Below are 14,945 nucleotides of genomic sequence, written 5' to 3' on the forward strand. Positions count from 1 at the left end.
TTTCTTTTTCTTTTTTTTGGGGTTTTTTTTTTTTGTTTTGTTTTGTTTTATATTTTGTGGATGCTTTATAGTGCACGCTATGTGCATTACACAGCAGTAATTGCATATACTATGTAAGTAAGTAAATAAGTAAATATAAATATATATAAATCGGTGTGTCCTGGGGGGTACATGCCCAGCAGTGCTGTACTGGTAGGGGTGCACGACTGGGACGTCGATGCGGGGGCACTGGGCTGGTTTGGGCCGTACCCTGGTGCAGCCTCTGCTTCCCCCCCTACACCGATAACTTTCCCTCACCGGCTTCAGCGGAGCAGATCGGTAATTAACATTAACAATTAACAGACACCAAAGGAGTCGTGTTTGGTTTCCCATAGGAAGGAGGTCAGCGCCGGCAAGACGGGTGTAGGAGCAGACAGAGGTAGGAAACAAGTTCCCAGGAAAGGGGCAGAGATGTGACTATCCCCAAGGGTGGGAGGGAGGGGAGAGAGGAGGTTGTTTTTTTTTTAATTGCAGCTGATATTTTATTTTACTTTAATATCTAGACTTGATATCTATAATCCAGTACTCGCTGATCTCCCTGTTCTGTTGAGCTGAAAGATTCATCCAGATTTCGGTAAGCCTTTTATTAGGATGAGGGCAGCTCAGCACTGAATGCATGTTCTGTATTTTCTGTGCTGATTTTTTTGACACCTTCACTACATAAGATTTTGCTCATGACCTCTGCACTACACAGGCCGAATTCTTTATGTATACCCAGAATCTCATTCTGCAGCTTCTCCAGTTATTTCTTCCTCCAGTACTCAAAACTGATGCTTGCTATGAAGATTTAGCTCTTGTTGACAGGAGAACAATCTAAATATGAACTAGCATCCAAACAGGAACCCGAAAGAGAAGGAAGAGAGGTAGGTGTGGATCGGCCTTGTTCATCCCATCAGTTCAGTGCTGAGACCCAGTAACAAGCACATTCCTGAACTGCTGACAAATCCTATGAGTCTGAAATTGCTTACAAATTATCAGTTGCTGGAAGAAATTTAATGGAATACGACTGCTTTTATTTTCTCCAATCTGTCCCATTATCTGGGATAACTAGCTTCCATTTTAGAAACTCCTTAGGCAGGGTTATTAAACTTAATCTCTTTGAGAGTGGCTTTCTCTTACTTTATCTGTGTTCCTTTATTTGCAGAGTGTTGCTGTCTGTTCTCAGAAGGTAGATACTAAGTTTTACAGTGGTACTGTTTTCAACAGAAGAATTTAACTAAAGCCCTCTTCTTTCCTACTTTTGACTTGAGGATCCATGCAAAATTGCTGGCAGTCTCTATGTGCTGCATTAGACAGTTTGGAATGGTATGTATATTAACAAGAGTATTGATACTGACATGAAAATAAACAGACACAGGTGCTGTGTCTGTAAACTGAAACGTGCATTTCTGTACTACCACTGAAGACAATCAAGCAGTTAAGTGTGGATCTGGGGTGTCATCTCACATCAACAGCATTAAATACCTATTTGAGGGAGGGAAAACAAGGACAACTATCCTTTTTCAGCCTTCAGGGGAATTTTAAGTACACAGAATGTAATTACTCAAATTGAAATTTATCCAAGAAGCTAGAATTAACCACCCCTTCTCTCACAAAAAATATAACAACAGGATCATATGACTATCATGAGTTTCAATTTAAAAGTGCAAGACTGTGAATGAAAAGCCATTATTTAATGTGTGCTGCTCTTTATCTTTCTCAGTTCTCTTTCAGAGCCACTGTGTTGCCATCTTTACTTACCCTGTGCACTCTTCCAGGCTCAAATGCAACACAGTTTTTTTTTACCGTGACTTGAAGGTTCTGCTGGGGCATTCAGGGAGCTTTGCTACTGCTTATGGGGTTCACATGCAGCAGCAGCAGCAACATCTGTGTATGGGCAAATCTTTGTGAAACCTTACCTGAAAAACAACCAAGCTTTTAAAATATGGAAATGCCTGATCTATATTTCAGTTATTAAATAGTTTAGAATTTGCATTCCTGTCCATTACCTCATAGGAAAGGCAGCATTAGTCCTTTTTTAAAAATCTCCAAAAGTATGTAAGAAAGGTGTCGGTTCTCCTCATTTGTATATGGAACCTCGAGGTTGTGTATGTCAACAGGTGGAAGGTTCAATCCAGCAAAGACAGGATTATAACACAGTTGGATCTTCATATGTATACAAAAGTCTGCCTCTGATTCATCAAAACAATTACATACTGCATGCACAGTCCATCATCTAAGTACACACAATTTCTTTTAGGCAGCAGGCTGCCTGCATACCTAGAGGAGCTGGGCAATTTCACTTCTGAAGTGCAAGCTCATTTGCCTGCAGCCTGCCTGTAGGTTTTAGTAGGCAGACATGGCTGTGCAGTACAGCCTTTTAAGGGAGAACTATCTCATCTGGTTTCATCTTGTTTGCTAAATAGGGCACTGCAGACGGTGCCACACTCAGTAACTGGATTTCTGCTTCTCCTTTCAGTGCCTGATAAAGAAAACCCTCGTGCTTCCACTGCACATCAGTGTTTTGGGACCAGGTAATTTTTTTCTGTGCATAATAACTACCACAGTGTGTGTGCAACTCAACAGCACAGCATGGCTTTGTCCACCTTTAATCACTGCGCAGGCAGGAGCAAGGCTGCCCACCCCTGTCTGTGGGTTGGCAGCTGCCTCTTGAGGAATGGTTTGCTCTCTGTCCTGTCAGTAAGCCTGCGCTGAACAGGTCAGCCAGAACCTCATCAGAGTGCCTGAGAAGTCTGTGGGGCTGCTGGCTGTTGAGAATAAAGTTCTTTAAAAGGCATCATTGCATGAAGAGTAAGTACTGCACAGGGGCGTACGTGCGGTAACTGTGGGGTGGTGGTGTGAGGTGTAGCCTTCCTTGTAAGCATAACTTACAGCCCTATGTGTGTTACAAATTGATTTTTGAATTATCTGAATTAGTTTTAATTTCCTCATTGCTGTAGAATTATGAGTAGTCTTCAAATAGTCTTCACATAGTGTCTTTTTCCCTTCCCTAGCCTTGCCCTTCGCTAGTGAAAAACTTCCAGAAATTATCGGGCTGATTTGTTGTTTTTCCTTCACAGCTGACGGTGCACCCGGGAACAACAGTTACAACCAGTCACTGAGTTGCTTCTTGCATGAGTGCCATAAAACGCTTTCCAGAAATGGAAGAAGATAAGAAGCAGAGTGCTAAAGCTACCGGTGTGGTGGGTGACTTGAGGAAAAGTTGGCAGACCTGGGCAGAGGATCACATTGAGTATCAGAAAAAGAACCCATTCAGCAATGACAACAGGCTTGCATCTAAGCCCCTGCATACTCACAGAGGAGATCCTACCTACGGCAGACCCCTGGAAGGGTCTCGGACAGAGCAGAGAGGGAAAGATGCTCACTCACACGTGGAAAAGGAAGTAGAAGAGCTCTGCTCGATCATTAAAAGCACTGGACAGGTGGGAGAGGATGGACACGTGAGCGTCACTTTCGGGCAGCTATTTGAAACATATGTGACTATTTCTAATAAAGTGGTGGGAATCTTGTTAAGAGCCAGAAAACATGGTCTGGTTCATTTTGAAGGTGAAATGCTTTGGCAAGGAAAAGATGATGGCGTGATCATCACTTTACTACAATAAGGCTTTTCCCATCTGATGAATCCTGTTGCACAGTTAATTTGGAAAAATCTGTCTGGATATCATCTTGAAAGACAAATTATAGAATTTCAACTCAATATTTACTGGGACATGAGCAGGAGAGAAAACAGGTGAGAAGGATGAAAAAATATTTTTGGAAAAATGGTAGAGGCTTGGACAGAAATCACAAATAATCAACTAATCCATCACGCTGCCATTGGATTTTCTTTCATTATTATCATCCGCTAACAACTACACCTCAGCTCTTCAAATTACTCCACTGGCTTACTGCTTTACATTACTTCAAGTATAAACTACTGGTTTGCTACCATACAACACTGATTCTTGCAGGTTGTCAGCTACTCACTCTGTGGGGGATTTGGACTTGTAAATCATGGAACTGAAAACTTTTATGGGAATTCATATACGTCTTCAGAAAATGAGCCTGACATATAGCAAAAGGTTAGGTTAATTTCACATGGTAAAACTGAATAAATTGATATTATTTTTGTGAAGTATGTGGAAATTCCCAAATTACAAATTTTTATTTAATATGTGTTTCCATCAAAATAAGCCTTTGGACTGAGCAAATAAAAATATGGATTTAATTATCCCTCTGCTCCTTTTCTTAATGAAAAGGCAATGAAAATGGGAAAACGGGAGGAAAGTAATGTGCTGAATTAAGTCTATTTGTGCTACAAGGGAGCCAGACGCAGGTAGAGCATGGACAGGGAAACAAAGGGTGGGTTTTAATCATCACGTAGTTTTACCATATTGGAAAATGCTGCATCAGGCAGTGTTGCTGTGTGTTCTCTTTAGTTTTCACACTCCTTCTTCCTAAACAAATCTATGTTTTGTAGCTTAAGACAAAATTTATAATTTGTGATCTTAATACATTTCAAATGCCTTGCTTTATGGAAAAGCATTTCTTGCCCAACAGACATTAGCACACCTCAGTGGATTTCAGCTCCTGCTTGATAAAGCCTGGACATACATTTTGATTTCAAAATTAATCAGATGTTTTATAATACAGCTATGGAATGTGGCTTGGTTTATTCTAACAATTTTGAAATCCAGTCAGTGCTGCTGTAGCATTATGCATGAAGCAGTATCAGGTGGTGCTAATATCAGGAGAAATAATAAATTACTAGACACTACAAATTGTACAAATGTCTAGTAAATTTTAGTAGAATTTTAAGTAAAAGACAGACAGTGGGGGCAGTGTGTAACCTGAGTGCCTTAAGCTCATACAAATTTACTGTCTTAGGTGGTTAAATGACAGGAATCTAGGCTTCCATTGCCAGATGTGTAGTGGGTGTTAGATGCTTACGTGTCCTCTGTTGCACTCTCTCCTGCTGCTCCTTGTTTTAAATATCACTCAAGAACACCCACAAGAGCTTTAAGCACACCTCTGATCAAAAGAAACAGAAGCAGAGTAAGCCATAAGGAAAAGGTCTTACCCACTTTGTAAGCATCTACAAAACGCCTGACCTACTGCGGTACTTTGAATAAAACCAAGGATTAATATTAAAAAAATACTATTTATAGGGGATTGGATTTTAAACAATTACAGGGCCAAATTTGCTACTTGCCAGGCTTAGGTGAGGATTCTCTAAAGAGTGACTGAAATCTTTCTACTTGCCCATGAAATGGATATAAACACTAAAAAGCTGCCAAACTAGGGCAACACACAAGCTGACAAATCCAGTCTCCTGCTTCCAGCAATAGCCCATATTTCAAAAGAAGTGTGAAAGGTAGATGTAAAACAGTTACAACAGGTCAGTTTGTTCATTTATACACACCAGAATGAAAAAATACTCCTGGAGCCTCTTTATTCACCGATTTATCATACCTAATGCATGTGACTCAATTTAGCTACTAGTTTACATTTACAAAATTATTCTGCCTTACCTACAACATGGAGATTAGATTAGCATCTTTAGAGGTCCCTTCCAATCCAAATAATTCTATGATTCTATGATCTACAAATGAAAAAGTAATTTAAACTTTTTTTCAACATGCTCCCATTAAATAGCACAGAATTCACTACATTATTTTTACAAAAATTGTAGCATGTGAGGATTTTTCACTATTAGAGATTATTTGCAGTAGTAAGTAAACTCTGACCTTCTAAAAAGTGTTCTTGCCCTACTAAGTAACTTTACGCTCTTCAAATCTCTCCTAAACTTCACTTTTTTTGTGGTGAGCTCCTTTGGTGGTCTTACCTCTTCCTTAAAGCCTATGAATTCTGTGTCTGATTTGGACTCTACATGGTATCAGGGTTACCTGTATTTTGCCTTTTCAGCTATTGAAAACACTTTAAGCACTTCAGTAAATGTTGCAGATCAGTTTGAAAAGACAGTGAGTTTTTATGTAGCATTTTATTGTTTCCAAGTTTGCCATATTTGAAATTAGATTTTTGCTGATTTGCTTTTATTTTTAGGCTCTTACTTACAACTCATACTTAAGAAGACTTCAGAATAGCCTGAGGAGCTATTACCAATTTAACCACATTGTAAATGCTCTCCTTTGTCAAAACACAAACTTTTTATTCTACATAGGTAGAATTTGCGTGTATCTTTTTCATCCTTTCAGAGAGGGCAGTCAGTACTTCACCATAAAGTGTTAATTCTCCACGTTTGCATTAGGTTGTGAGTTTATGTAAAACAATTAAGCAAAAGAGTACAAAAAAAGCTTTGTCATTGCTAAACCTGTAGTCAAAAAAGCAGCTTTTCTCAGGACTGCTAATGCTGGATCAAAGAACAGAGCCAGGAGCAGTGGCTAAGCAACTTTCCTTTGCTTCTCCAGGCTCCTGGAGAGTAGGAGCTGCTGAGTTAACTCTCCAAGATTTTTGCTCACAGGAAACTCTAAAGCTGATTTTGGAAATTTTAAAATAATGCTATAATGCTGCTGTAGAAGAGGGTGACATAGTTAATGGGGTCTGCTCACCACATCTTCCAGTGGCTGGCAAGTAACTGAAACATATTCAAAGCATTAGCGAAGGCTTTTCCAAAAAAGTTTTCTTGACTAATTAAAATGATTATCTGCTGAGTCCAAGAATGTTTGTCAAAGCAGAAAGAAAATGGGACACAGTTCTATGCTGAAAAAGGATAATGAGGTGCTAAGCATTCATCTCAGTAATTAACGTGGTGTTTAGCACTTTGTTTGAGCTGTTTTGAGGCCAGGCTGCTCATGGCAGAAGGAAGCTGAATTCCCCATCTTGCTTATCAGCAAAAGTTTGGAAGCTAGATTCTATCCTGATTTTTACCTTCCTAGTGTCAGTGTCATTAGTGAGACCCTTCTTAAATGTAAGATGCAGAAGTTGACTTTTGTACTTCTGTGTGCATTTGACAATGTACTGGGCCTGGCTGAGATGGAGGCAAATTTCTTCAGAGCAGCCCATGAGGTGCCATGCTTTGGATTTGTGACTTGAGCGTTGGTAACTTAACAGTGTTCTGGCAATTGCTGAGCAGTACTTTGGACAGCCTCAAGCCTTCTCTTTTTCCTGCTCTGCACCTCCAGTGAGCAAAAAGCTGGGAAGAGCACAACCTGCACAAATTAAGCAGCAGGGATACTCCATGCCATATAATGCATGCCATATAACCTTAGGAGAGGGTTGCTGGTTTTTTGGGGAGGAGGTGGGAAGTCAGCCATTGCTACTGGCCTGCTTGTGAGAGGTCATGAGTATTATCTCTATACTGCATACTATAGGTTTTTTCTTCCTTTTTTCTTCATTTATTAAAATGTCTTTGTTTTGAACCATGATTTTTCTCACTTTTGCTCTTCCTATTTTCTCTGCCATCCTGCCCAGGTTGGGTAGGAAGAGAGCAGAGGGCTATCCAGGGTTAATCCTCACAGTCAACTATTCAATTGCACTGGAAGATTGTTTCAAGATTAACATTTATTCTATTTAATAATCTTTTTTGACAATAGTTCCGTGTTGGTATTTTAAACATTCAATGTCCCAAGTATAGTTACATAAATTAATTACAAATCAGAACACATACACAATATTAATTCTTGAAGGTCTTAATGTTCAGATATTTCACAAAGCTAGAAGCCAGCTCAAACCTCCTCATCTATTGCACAGAAGCAGTCAAAGTTCAGTAGCTTTAACTCCCACTTTTCCTACCTAATCTGACAAACTAAAACCCTAAAGGGCTGCAAATGACATGTGAGTGCCCACTAATAACAATAACAAGGCATTAGGAACAAGGTCAGAGAAAAGAGAGATGTAAACTCTTCTGGGTAGAAAATGCTGTTCTTCAGAAGGGTGTGGACTTTCTGAAGTATTAAGTATAGTTTACCTTAAGAATATTACAATACATTGTACCACTAAGGCAAGAGGTGCTGAATGAGTAGAAAACTCTGAGAAGATTATGTTCAGGGAAGCTTGCAGGTGCAACAGACCATCGTCACCTCAGCTGCATCTAAACGCATCAGCCAAGGACACTTGATTAGTTAGGCACCAAGAGGTACTCTGTGAATGTAGAGCATTCACGCAATGTTTCCTGGAGTTTTAACCTTCCAAACAGTCTGCCTTAATATAGTATTGAAGAACAGAGCACTAACATTACTGACTGGAGTCATACAACAAATGTTCAGCAGATTCCTCAAGCAACTTGACATCTTCCCATTTTGGGCCAAGTCTCCGCTATCCCAAATTCCAATCAGATTGCTATTATGCAAGCCTGCCATATACTCACTGCACAGAAGACACATTTTTCTTATGACTTCACTTAAAAAGCCAAGACATTAGTGGTCTCCAAGGGACTTCCAGTGAGAACAATACCAGAACCACCTCAAAATTTGCATTTTTTTTTCTACCATCATGCAGAAGAGCAGTATATTAAATCAGTTCCTCTGATCTCTTCACATTTTTTGTAAACGTACAGTAACTTATCTAAAATATTGCACACATAAGAGGGAAACAGTCTTTAAGTCCAACATACAACCACTTATACATATATAGAAACTATATTTAATGTTATATAATATTATCATGTCTTGGGCACCTAACGAGTTAACATTTACTATGTCACATTTACTGTCATGCAAATAAGACAGGTAATAGATTAAAGTGGTTTAGCACCAGAAAGTTAGTAGTGTAGTTTCAGCTTTGTATCTACTAATAACTAGCCATCAGTAACCTATCATAGGAACACAGATGGAAACTTAAATATTTTAAATATTACTTGCAATCCCAGAACAATGCATCTTTAAAATAAAAGCTTGATTCTGCAACAAATATTCTCTTTGGTACTACATACATGCCATTAGTAGTAACTTTTTGTCTTAGTTGCAATACACTCTGCTGCTATACTCGGACTTTTAGTGGCAAAAGTTTTGTGCATGTGTATGTGTGTATTTATATACACAAATATAAAATTATAATCAAAATACATGGCCTTATTGAAAGAGAAGTAGACAGATCCAAATGGGAGAATCAGGCTGGCAGCTACAAATTCTGTGTGCATTTCCTCATAAGGAACTAAAGCTTTTTTTATCCTGGTATATTATGGGTAACATCAAACTGTGCAACCTTAAATCAGAGCTCAAAGACAAACTGGCTGGGGACACAAGGCCACGAGTGCTTTCAGCTGGCAGCATTTTCAGTTTGCAGTCGCTCAATCAGTTGCTCAGCCTATGAAAGAGAGAAGGCAATGCATTAACCACACCAGGGATCATCAGTTTGCTGAAAATTCCATTGTAAAAATGGAAAGTGACACTGACAGAGAATTCACTTTCCATTTTTACAGACCAAGCATACAACAGCAGCATAATACAGTTAACTGCTTTCCACAGCAGACTCTTTTTCAGAGTTTCCATCAAACTCCCATTAGGCGTTCAAAAGAGGAAACAGAAAATATGAAAGTCGGGGGGTGCTGCAAATAAGTAGCATGTAAAGCAGTTTGATTTTAAAGACCTTGGAAGACAGCAGTGCTGAGAACAACCAAGGTGTGAGACGTGGAACTCTTTGGGAGATGCTCCAGAACAGCCTGTTGTGGCCTCTATTACCCAACCAGCTGCACACCAGCCACATATGAGGGATGGAGTGCATTAATGTACATGAATGGCACACATCATATCTATACATATCATTACATACATCCTATACAGCATTCTGTACATCTATTACACTCATTTCTATACATTTATTCTTCAGTTATGACCCTATGGTCACAAATAAGTTTTCTCATTGTATGGCTATTTATGCATCTAGTGAATAACTTAGTGATGTATTTTGTATATATAACAGCATCAGCCCAGAGCCTTCAGTAAGGCCCAGGGCAGAAGGAAATTTGCCAATATTGTCCAAGCAGGCCAAATTTGGCACAAGGAAAATAACATGGGCACCAGTTTAATGTCAGCCTTTTTTTTTTTTTTTTTTGTCAGTCTCACTAGATTAATCTTTTAAATTGAACTCGTGCTTGAGGTTATCTTACGATCTCCAAAAGGAACTACATAAAAAGGTGAAAATCTTAAGTTTGGCATGTTTTAAATACACAAAGTAAAAATGCGAATAGCTACTTAGGGTAGGAACAACTTAACAGGAGTTTAGTAGCTCTTGCAATTTATTTGCAAATAAAGCTAGATAAATCATGGAGAAACTGAAAATCAAGTTATCTAAATCTCAGTTTGTGTTCTTAAGCACATATCACATTTAAGCCATTACAATTTCAAAAACAAAAGCTGAAAGAACCCAAAATGACAAACTAAATCAAGAACATTTTCCAACTTGAGAAGAGGGTAAAATAGCTTTTGAAGTGCATCCATTCTGGCTAACTAAGCTTGGTACAGATCACTCCCTGAGCTAATCCAAGACAACAAGCAGCAAAACTACAAACCTATACTTATTTGATGGCCAAATATCTGTGATGCTCTATAACGGAGCAGAGACTTTTTTCAAGCTACTTTTTTCAATGATACCAGAGAGGTATCATTGTGAAGGATCTGAGTGTTTTACCTTTAAATAAGAGGCAGTCTGTATGCCTTTTGCAGTATCTTTGTTTTGGGCCTGTGCAATGTTACCAGGATGCTGTAGCTACATTGCAAGCACAGGTTTTTCAGCTGCACCAAGCAGTGAGAGCAGGCTTGAATCCTTAAGAGAGAGATTTTCAGCAATTTAGCCAGCATCAGTTCAGTCTCACTGCTTACCTCTCCTGATATAAATCAGTACAAACAATGTCTTTGTAAAGCAGACACTTGTTTTAATCTAAAGATGACAAGATGAGAAAAAACATGAACTGACAAAAGCAATCAGTAGGCAGAAATGTTTTTCACCTAAATTGGATGAACCAAGGTATGTATCACACAGTCCATCACATTTGATTTTATCCTTTTAAATTAAAGAAAAAGTGCTTATAAAGTGTTTTCATAAGCACATCACATTAACTCAAGTTACGTTAGATCCAGAACTACAGTACTGCTTGCTGTTAATGTTAATTGTACTCCATTCTCATTAATAAACAGAAGTATTAAGGTTTTCACCTTTATGTTTTCTCAGATAGTTAATGCAAAATATACATCGCTAATAATTACAGTAATGAGAAAAATAAATGCTCAAAGAATTTTTAACACAGCTAAAATGTTAGAAAGACATCACGTTTTCAGCTTGCAATTGAAACCCTACAAAAAAGCTCATTTGCATTATACTTACTGTGATAAACCAATAGGAATTTATTCTGTACACAAGTCTGGATAAGAATCCTAGCTGACTCTCCGGGGCTAGGACATGAAGATGCAAGTGGGATATTGAGCAGAATGGAGGCCAGTGAAAACCCATTCTTCAGAAAAGAAATACAAGTAAAAGTAATGGTGATTATCCAGGAAGAAGTGGAACATAGCAAGGTATTTAACTGAATTAAGAACTCATCACATTTTCCTTGTACATAAGGACAAGAACAAATATACAGCTTTTCTTTCCTCATGCTATCAGGGAACCTTTTCAACGGCCCATTAACATCCGCCTTCACATCCCTGCACTTCTGGTACATTTTGTTAAAAAGAAGGATTTAAAAAATGAAATGTTCCTTAAATATATCATATGTAGTTCGCATCTGAAAAGCCAACTGTCACTAGAAGAGTGTACTTACTACCTACTTTAATCAAGAAGGCCCAGCTCCTTATACTGTACACCATTTAAATTATATTGCAACTTCCTTTGGCTATCAAAGGCACTGGCTTAAACTAAAGGGTGCAGCACTGAAATCAAATGAATGCAAAAATGACTGAAACACAACACAGTGCCCTGCTTCAACAGTCACCTGGAATCTACAGTTTGGAAGCACATTGTCAGCGTGTAATTAAAAGCAGCCTTTTAGATAATTTGTTTGAACTGCCCTCCCTACCCCAAGATGTGGTCAAGTAAGAATCTTAAATATGGAAATTAATCAGAAACAAAGAGTTTATATTCAATGCCAGCATATTCTACATGAGAAGTTAAGAGATAAATAAATACAGACTTAATTTCTTCAATTAATCATACTGCAGTTGCTGCCATAATTTCTAACATAGCATCCTGAAAAGTTTAAAAAAAAAAAAGACTTAATAAACAAAGGAGGTTTCCATTACATACCTTACATCATTCAGGTCATTAAAATTATTTTTCTGGAGGACAGATTTTCCAACTTCCATCATTCTCTTCACTATTAAAACCAAAATACTGTCAATAAATATCTTACACAACATATGTCATCAAGTAACTTAAAAAATGTTTCAGTCTAAAGATGATACAATATACAATTTACAATATTAACTTCAACAAAGTTATTATACTGAGATTGCAAATATGTTTTTTTAAAAAATATAAATACTGTAACTGCTCATAATCTAGCAAAGACTGTCAAGACAGTATTGTGCAACGATTGACATGAAAGCCACCACTGTTATCAATTTCCACACTAATGATGCTTTAAAGTGTGGCATTAAGAACTTTGGCCAAAGCCATGCTATCACCACACCCTTATGAAAAAACCCCAGCACTCACTGGTCAGAATGATGATGTTTACACTAATTCTAGTGTTGTACCTTTACACAGCTACAGGACTTCAATCTCTAGGTCCTGTGCAGTCTGGCAAAAATTGGCAAGTTTCAGAGATGGTACGCAAACTTAAATTAAAAACTGTCAATCCTACTTATTAGTAGGTCAAAATTTCATGTGTCACTGACAACAAAAAGCAATCCTAATTCAAAATGTCAAGGCTAAAGGTCTCAGGAAATGTCTTGAAGCCAACATATATAGAAGTTATTTCTAGAGGAAACTACCCCGTTTTGAAAAGAAACACAGTGATTCAAGATTTGCAACACACAATTATAACTCTTTTCTTGCATCACCTGTGATTTTCCCTAAGGTGGAATCTCAGCATGCACATATGGCTGCAGTTTCTTCTGTTACTCAACACACTTGGATAGACATTTCTTGTGAAATAAATTTCAGGGCAATTTTTTCTTAAGGGGAAAAAAAAAAAGCCTATCAAAAATGAATTATGGCTTCTGTATTTTAGAACATTATAAAACATTTAGAACGTTATAAAAAAATGTCAAAAATTCATCTGAACACCATTTCCCTCTTTCTTCTCTCACTCCCTTTTTTCCTTACTTTAAAACATATATGTTATCAAATTCTTCTGTAAATCTACATATAATTTAAAAATACATATATATCTAAGAAAATGCAATGAAGCAGAATATAACACTTTCAAAATCAAGTTCCAGTTCCAACAAAGCGCAGAGGCATTTACACTCCAAAAAGAGATTTCATGCACTACTGCAATGCTTTTCCATAACTGCACAAAAAAAGACTTTTACTCTAAAATAGACCGTGGAAATTCCCAGGAAGAGTAAGTCCATACCCACACTCATATTTTCATGTTTACATTCACAACCAAATGGAGCTCAAAGGTGTGATTTACTTGACAACAGACTATCTAAGGCTATGCAAAATTATTTCCCTTTAGGTTAAACAGCCTCACAGCCTTACCTATAGGTATGTGTTCTGACTTCAGCGTTTTGCAGTTTCCCATGTGCTCCACCGGCACCACCAGGTAGTGGTGGGGGGCATTAGGCCTGATATCTCTAAAGCAAACAAGGTCTTCATACTAAAAAAAGGATACAAGCACATTAAATTGGTTAGGACAAAGATACTGGCAAACAGCAGGGAGCAAATTCTATGTTCACCATGCATAATGTCATATTTGAAGTAACCAGCAAAAAACTAAAGATTTCTGGAGTCAGCCTACAAAAAAGGCTTGTAAGCACCATTGGTGTCCTCAGCTGACCTTCTGCAGTGAGGATTCCTCCTTTCTGCTTTTAAAGTTTCTGGCTTAATGCCAACATTTAGGGACACCATGGTACTTACCTTCCGATCAATATTTCACTCCGCTCTCCACGAAAGAGCCGAGGACCCTTCGGCCTACCCCAACCCCCCCTAGGCCTACCCGAGCTGGCAGCCCAGGAAAGGCAGGGAGGGCTGGCACCAGGTCCCTGCCACACACACCCCACTGCAGGGCTTGACCTTCCCTTTCCAGATTAATTCCCTCGGTGCCCTCCCGCTCTCCCGGAGCCCAGCAGCGCGGGCAGCGGAGCCGCAGAAGCGCGCTCAGCCAGCATGGCGGCAGCCACCATTTGGCTCTGCGATAAAAACCTCCAGCCAACAACAACCACCCCCGCCCAGGCCAACAACAGCCTCTGCGTTGCCAGCGGGGAGCCGGACCGAGCCAGGACGAGGGCGGGGGAAGGGCTGAAGCAGCCGTGGGACCTCCGCGGGACTGAGGGGAGGCGGCCTCCCCATACCCACCTGGCAGGGCAGCAGCGCCGTGCCCGGCTCCTCCCGGCGGGCGATCCTGCAGAACACGCACTTGCCGTCATAGCCGCCACCGTTCCCGGCTTCCTTCCCTTCACCGCTGTCGGCTGCCGCTGCCGCCGCCGCCTCCCCCGCCATGGCCGCCGCCCCTCACTCTCCGCCCGCTGCCGACGCCGACGCCCCCAACCCTGCGCGCCCCCTCCCGGCGCCGCCGCCGCCGCCCACCCGCGGGATCACCCCAGAGCCGCCAGGGGGAGCCCGAGGGCCGCCGGAGAAGTTTCCCCCATCCTCCCTCCTCTTCATCCCCGGGGACAGGGGAGCGGAGCCACATACACATACACATACACATACACATACACATACACATACACATACACATACACATACACATACACATACACATACACATACACACACACACACACACACACACACACACACACACACACACACACATACACATACACATACACATACACATACGACCCTCCCCTTAATCCTTG

The 14,945-nt window shown here is 39.8% G+C and overlaps 1 protein-coding gene and 1 long non-coding RNA gene across 6 annotated transcripts; one reads left to right on the forward strand and one right to left on the reverse strand.

Annotated features, from left to right (window-relative positions):
- Positions 1–6: 6 nt before the first annotated feature.
- LOC139794823 (uncharacterized) lies at positions 7–4,250 on the forward strand. Of its 5 annotated transcripts, XR_011725281.1 has the most exons (6): positions 29–121; positions 375–418; positions 758–902; positions 1,184–1,344; positions 2,498–2,552; positions 3,099–4,250. It is a non-coding gene; the product is annotated as an uncharacterized lncRNA (long non-coding RNA). The 5 variants fall into 5 exon arrangements; XR_011725282.1 differs by lacking the exon at positions 758–902; XR_011725280.1 differs by lacking the exon at positions 29–121 and having other exon boundaries at positions 136–418.
- A 3,271-nt stretch (positions 4,251–7,521) lies between these two features.
- HINT3 (histidine triad nucleotide binding protein 3) lies at positions 7,522–14,653 on the reverse strand. The gene is made up of 5 exons (XM_071741006.1): positions 14,437–14,653; positions 13,621–13,738; positions 12,217–12,286; positions 11,299–11,425; positions 7,522–9,282 (listed from the first exon to the last, which is right to left on the reverse strand). The coding sequence occupies exons 1-5, from the start codon at positions 14,578–14,580 to the stop codon at positions 9,235–9,237; spliced, it is 507 nt and encodes a 168-aa protein (XP_071597107.1). The 5' UTR covers positions 14,581–14,653; the 3' UTR covers positions 7,522–9,234.
- Between the last annotated feature and the right edge of the window lie 292 nt (positions 14,654–14,945).

The sequence above is a fragment of the Heliangelus exortis genome, chromosome 3 (assembly GCF_036169615.1).
Source record: "Heliangelus exortis chromosome 3, bHelExo1.hap1, whole genome shotgun sequence".
Taxonomy (NCBI): domain Eukaryota; kingdom Metazoa; phylum Chordata; class Aves; order Apodiformes; family Trochilidae; genus Heliangelus; species Heliangelus exortis.

Excerpts from the sequence above, each read along its gene's own strand:
- HINT3 (XM_071741006.1), bottom strand. The coding sequence starts at position 14,580 with ATGGCGGGGGAGGCGGCGGCGGCAGCGGCAGCCGACAGCGGTGAAGGG. Across the intron at positions 13,739-14,436 it reads CGGCGCTGCTGCCCTGCCAG|TATGAAGACCTTGTTTGCTT; the intron begins GTGGGTATGGGG and ends TCCTTTTTTTAG. Across the intron at positions 11,426-12,216 it reads AATGACCTGAATGATGTAAG|AATGGGTTTTCACTGGCCTC; the intron begins GTATGTAATGGA and ends TCTTTTCTGAAG.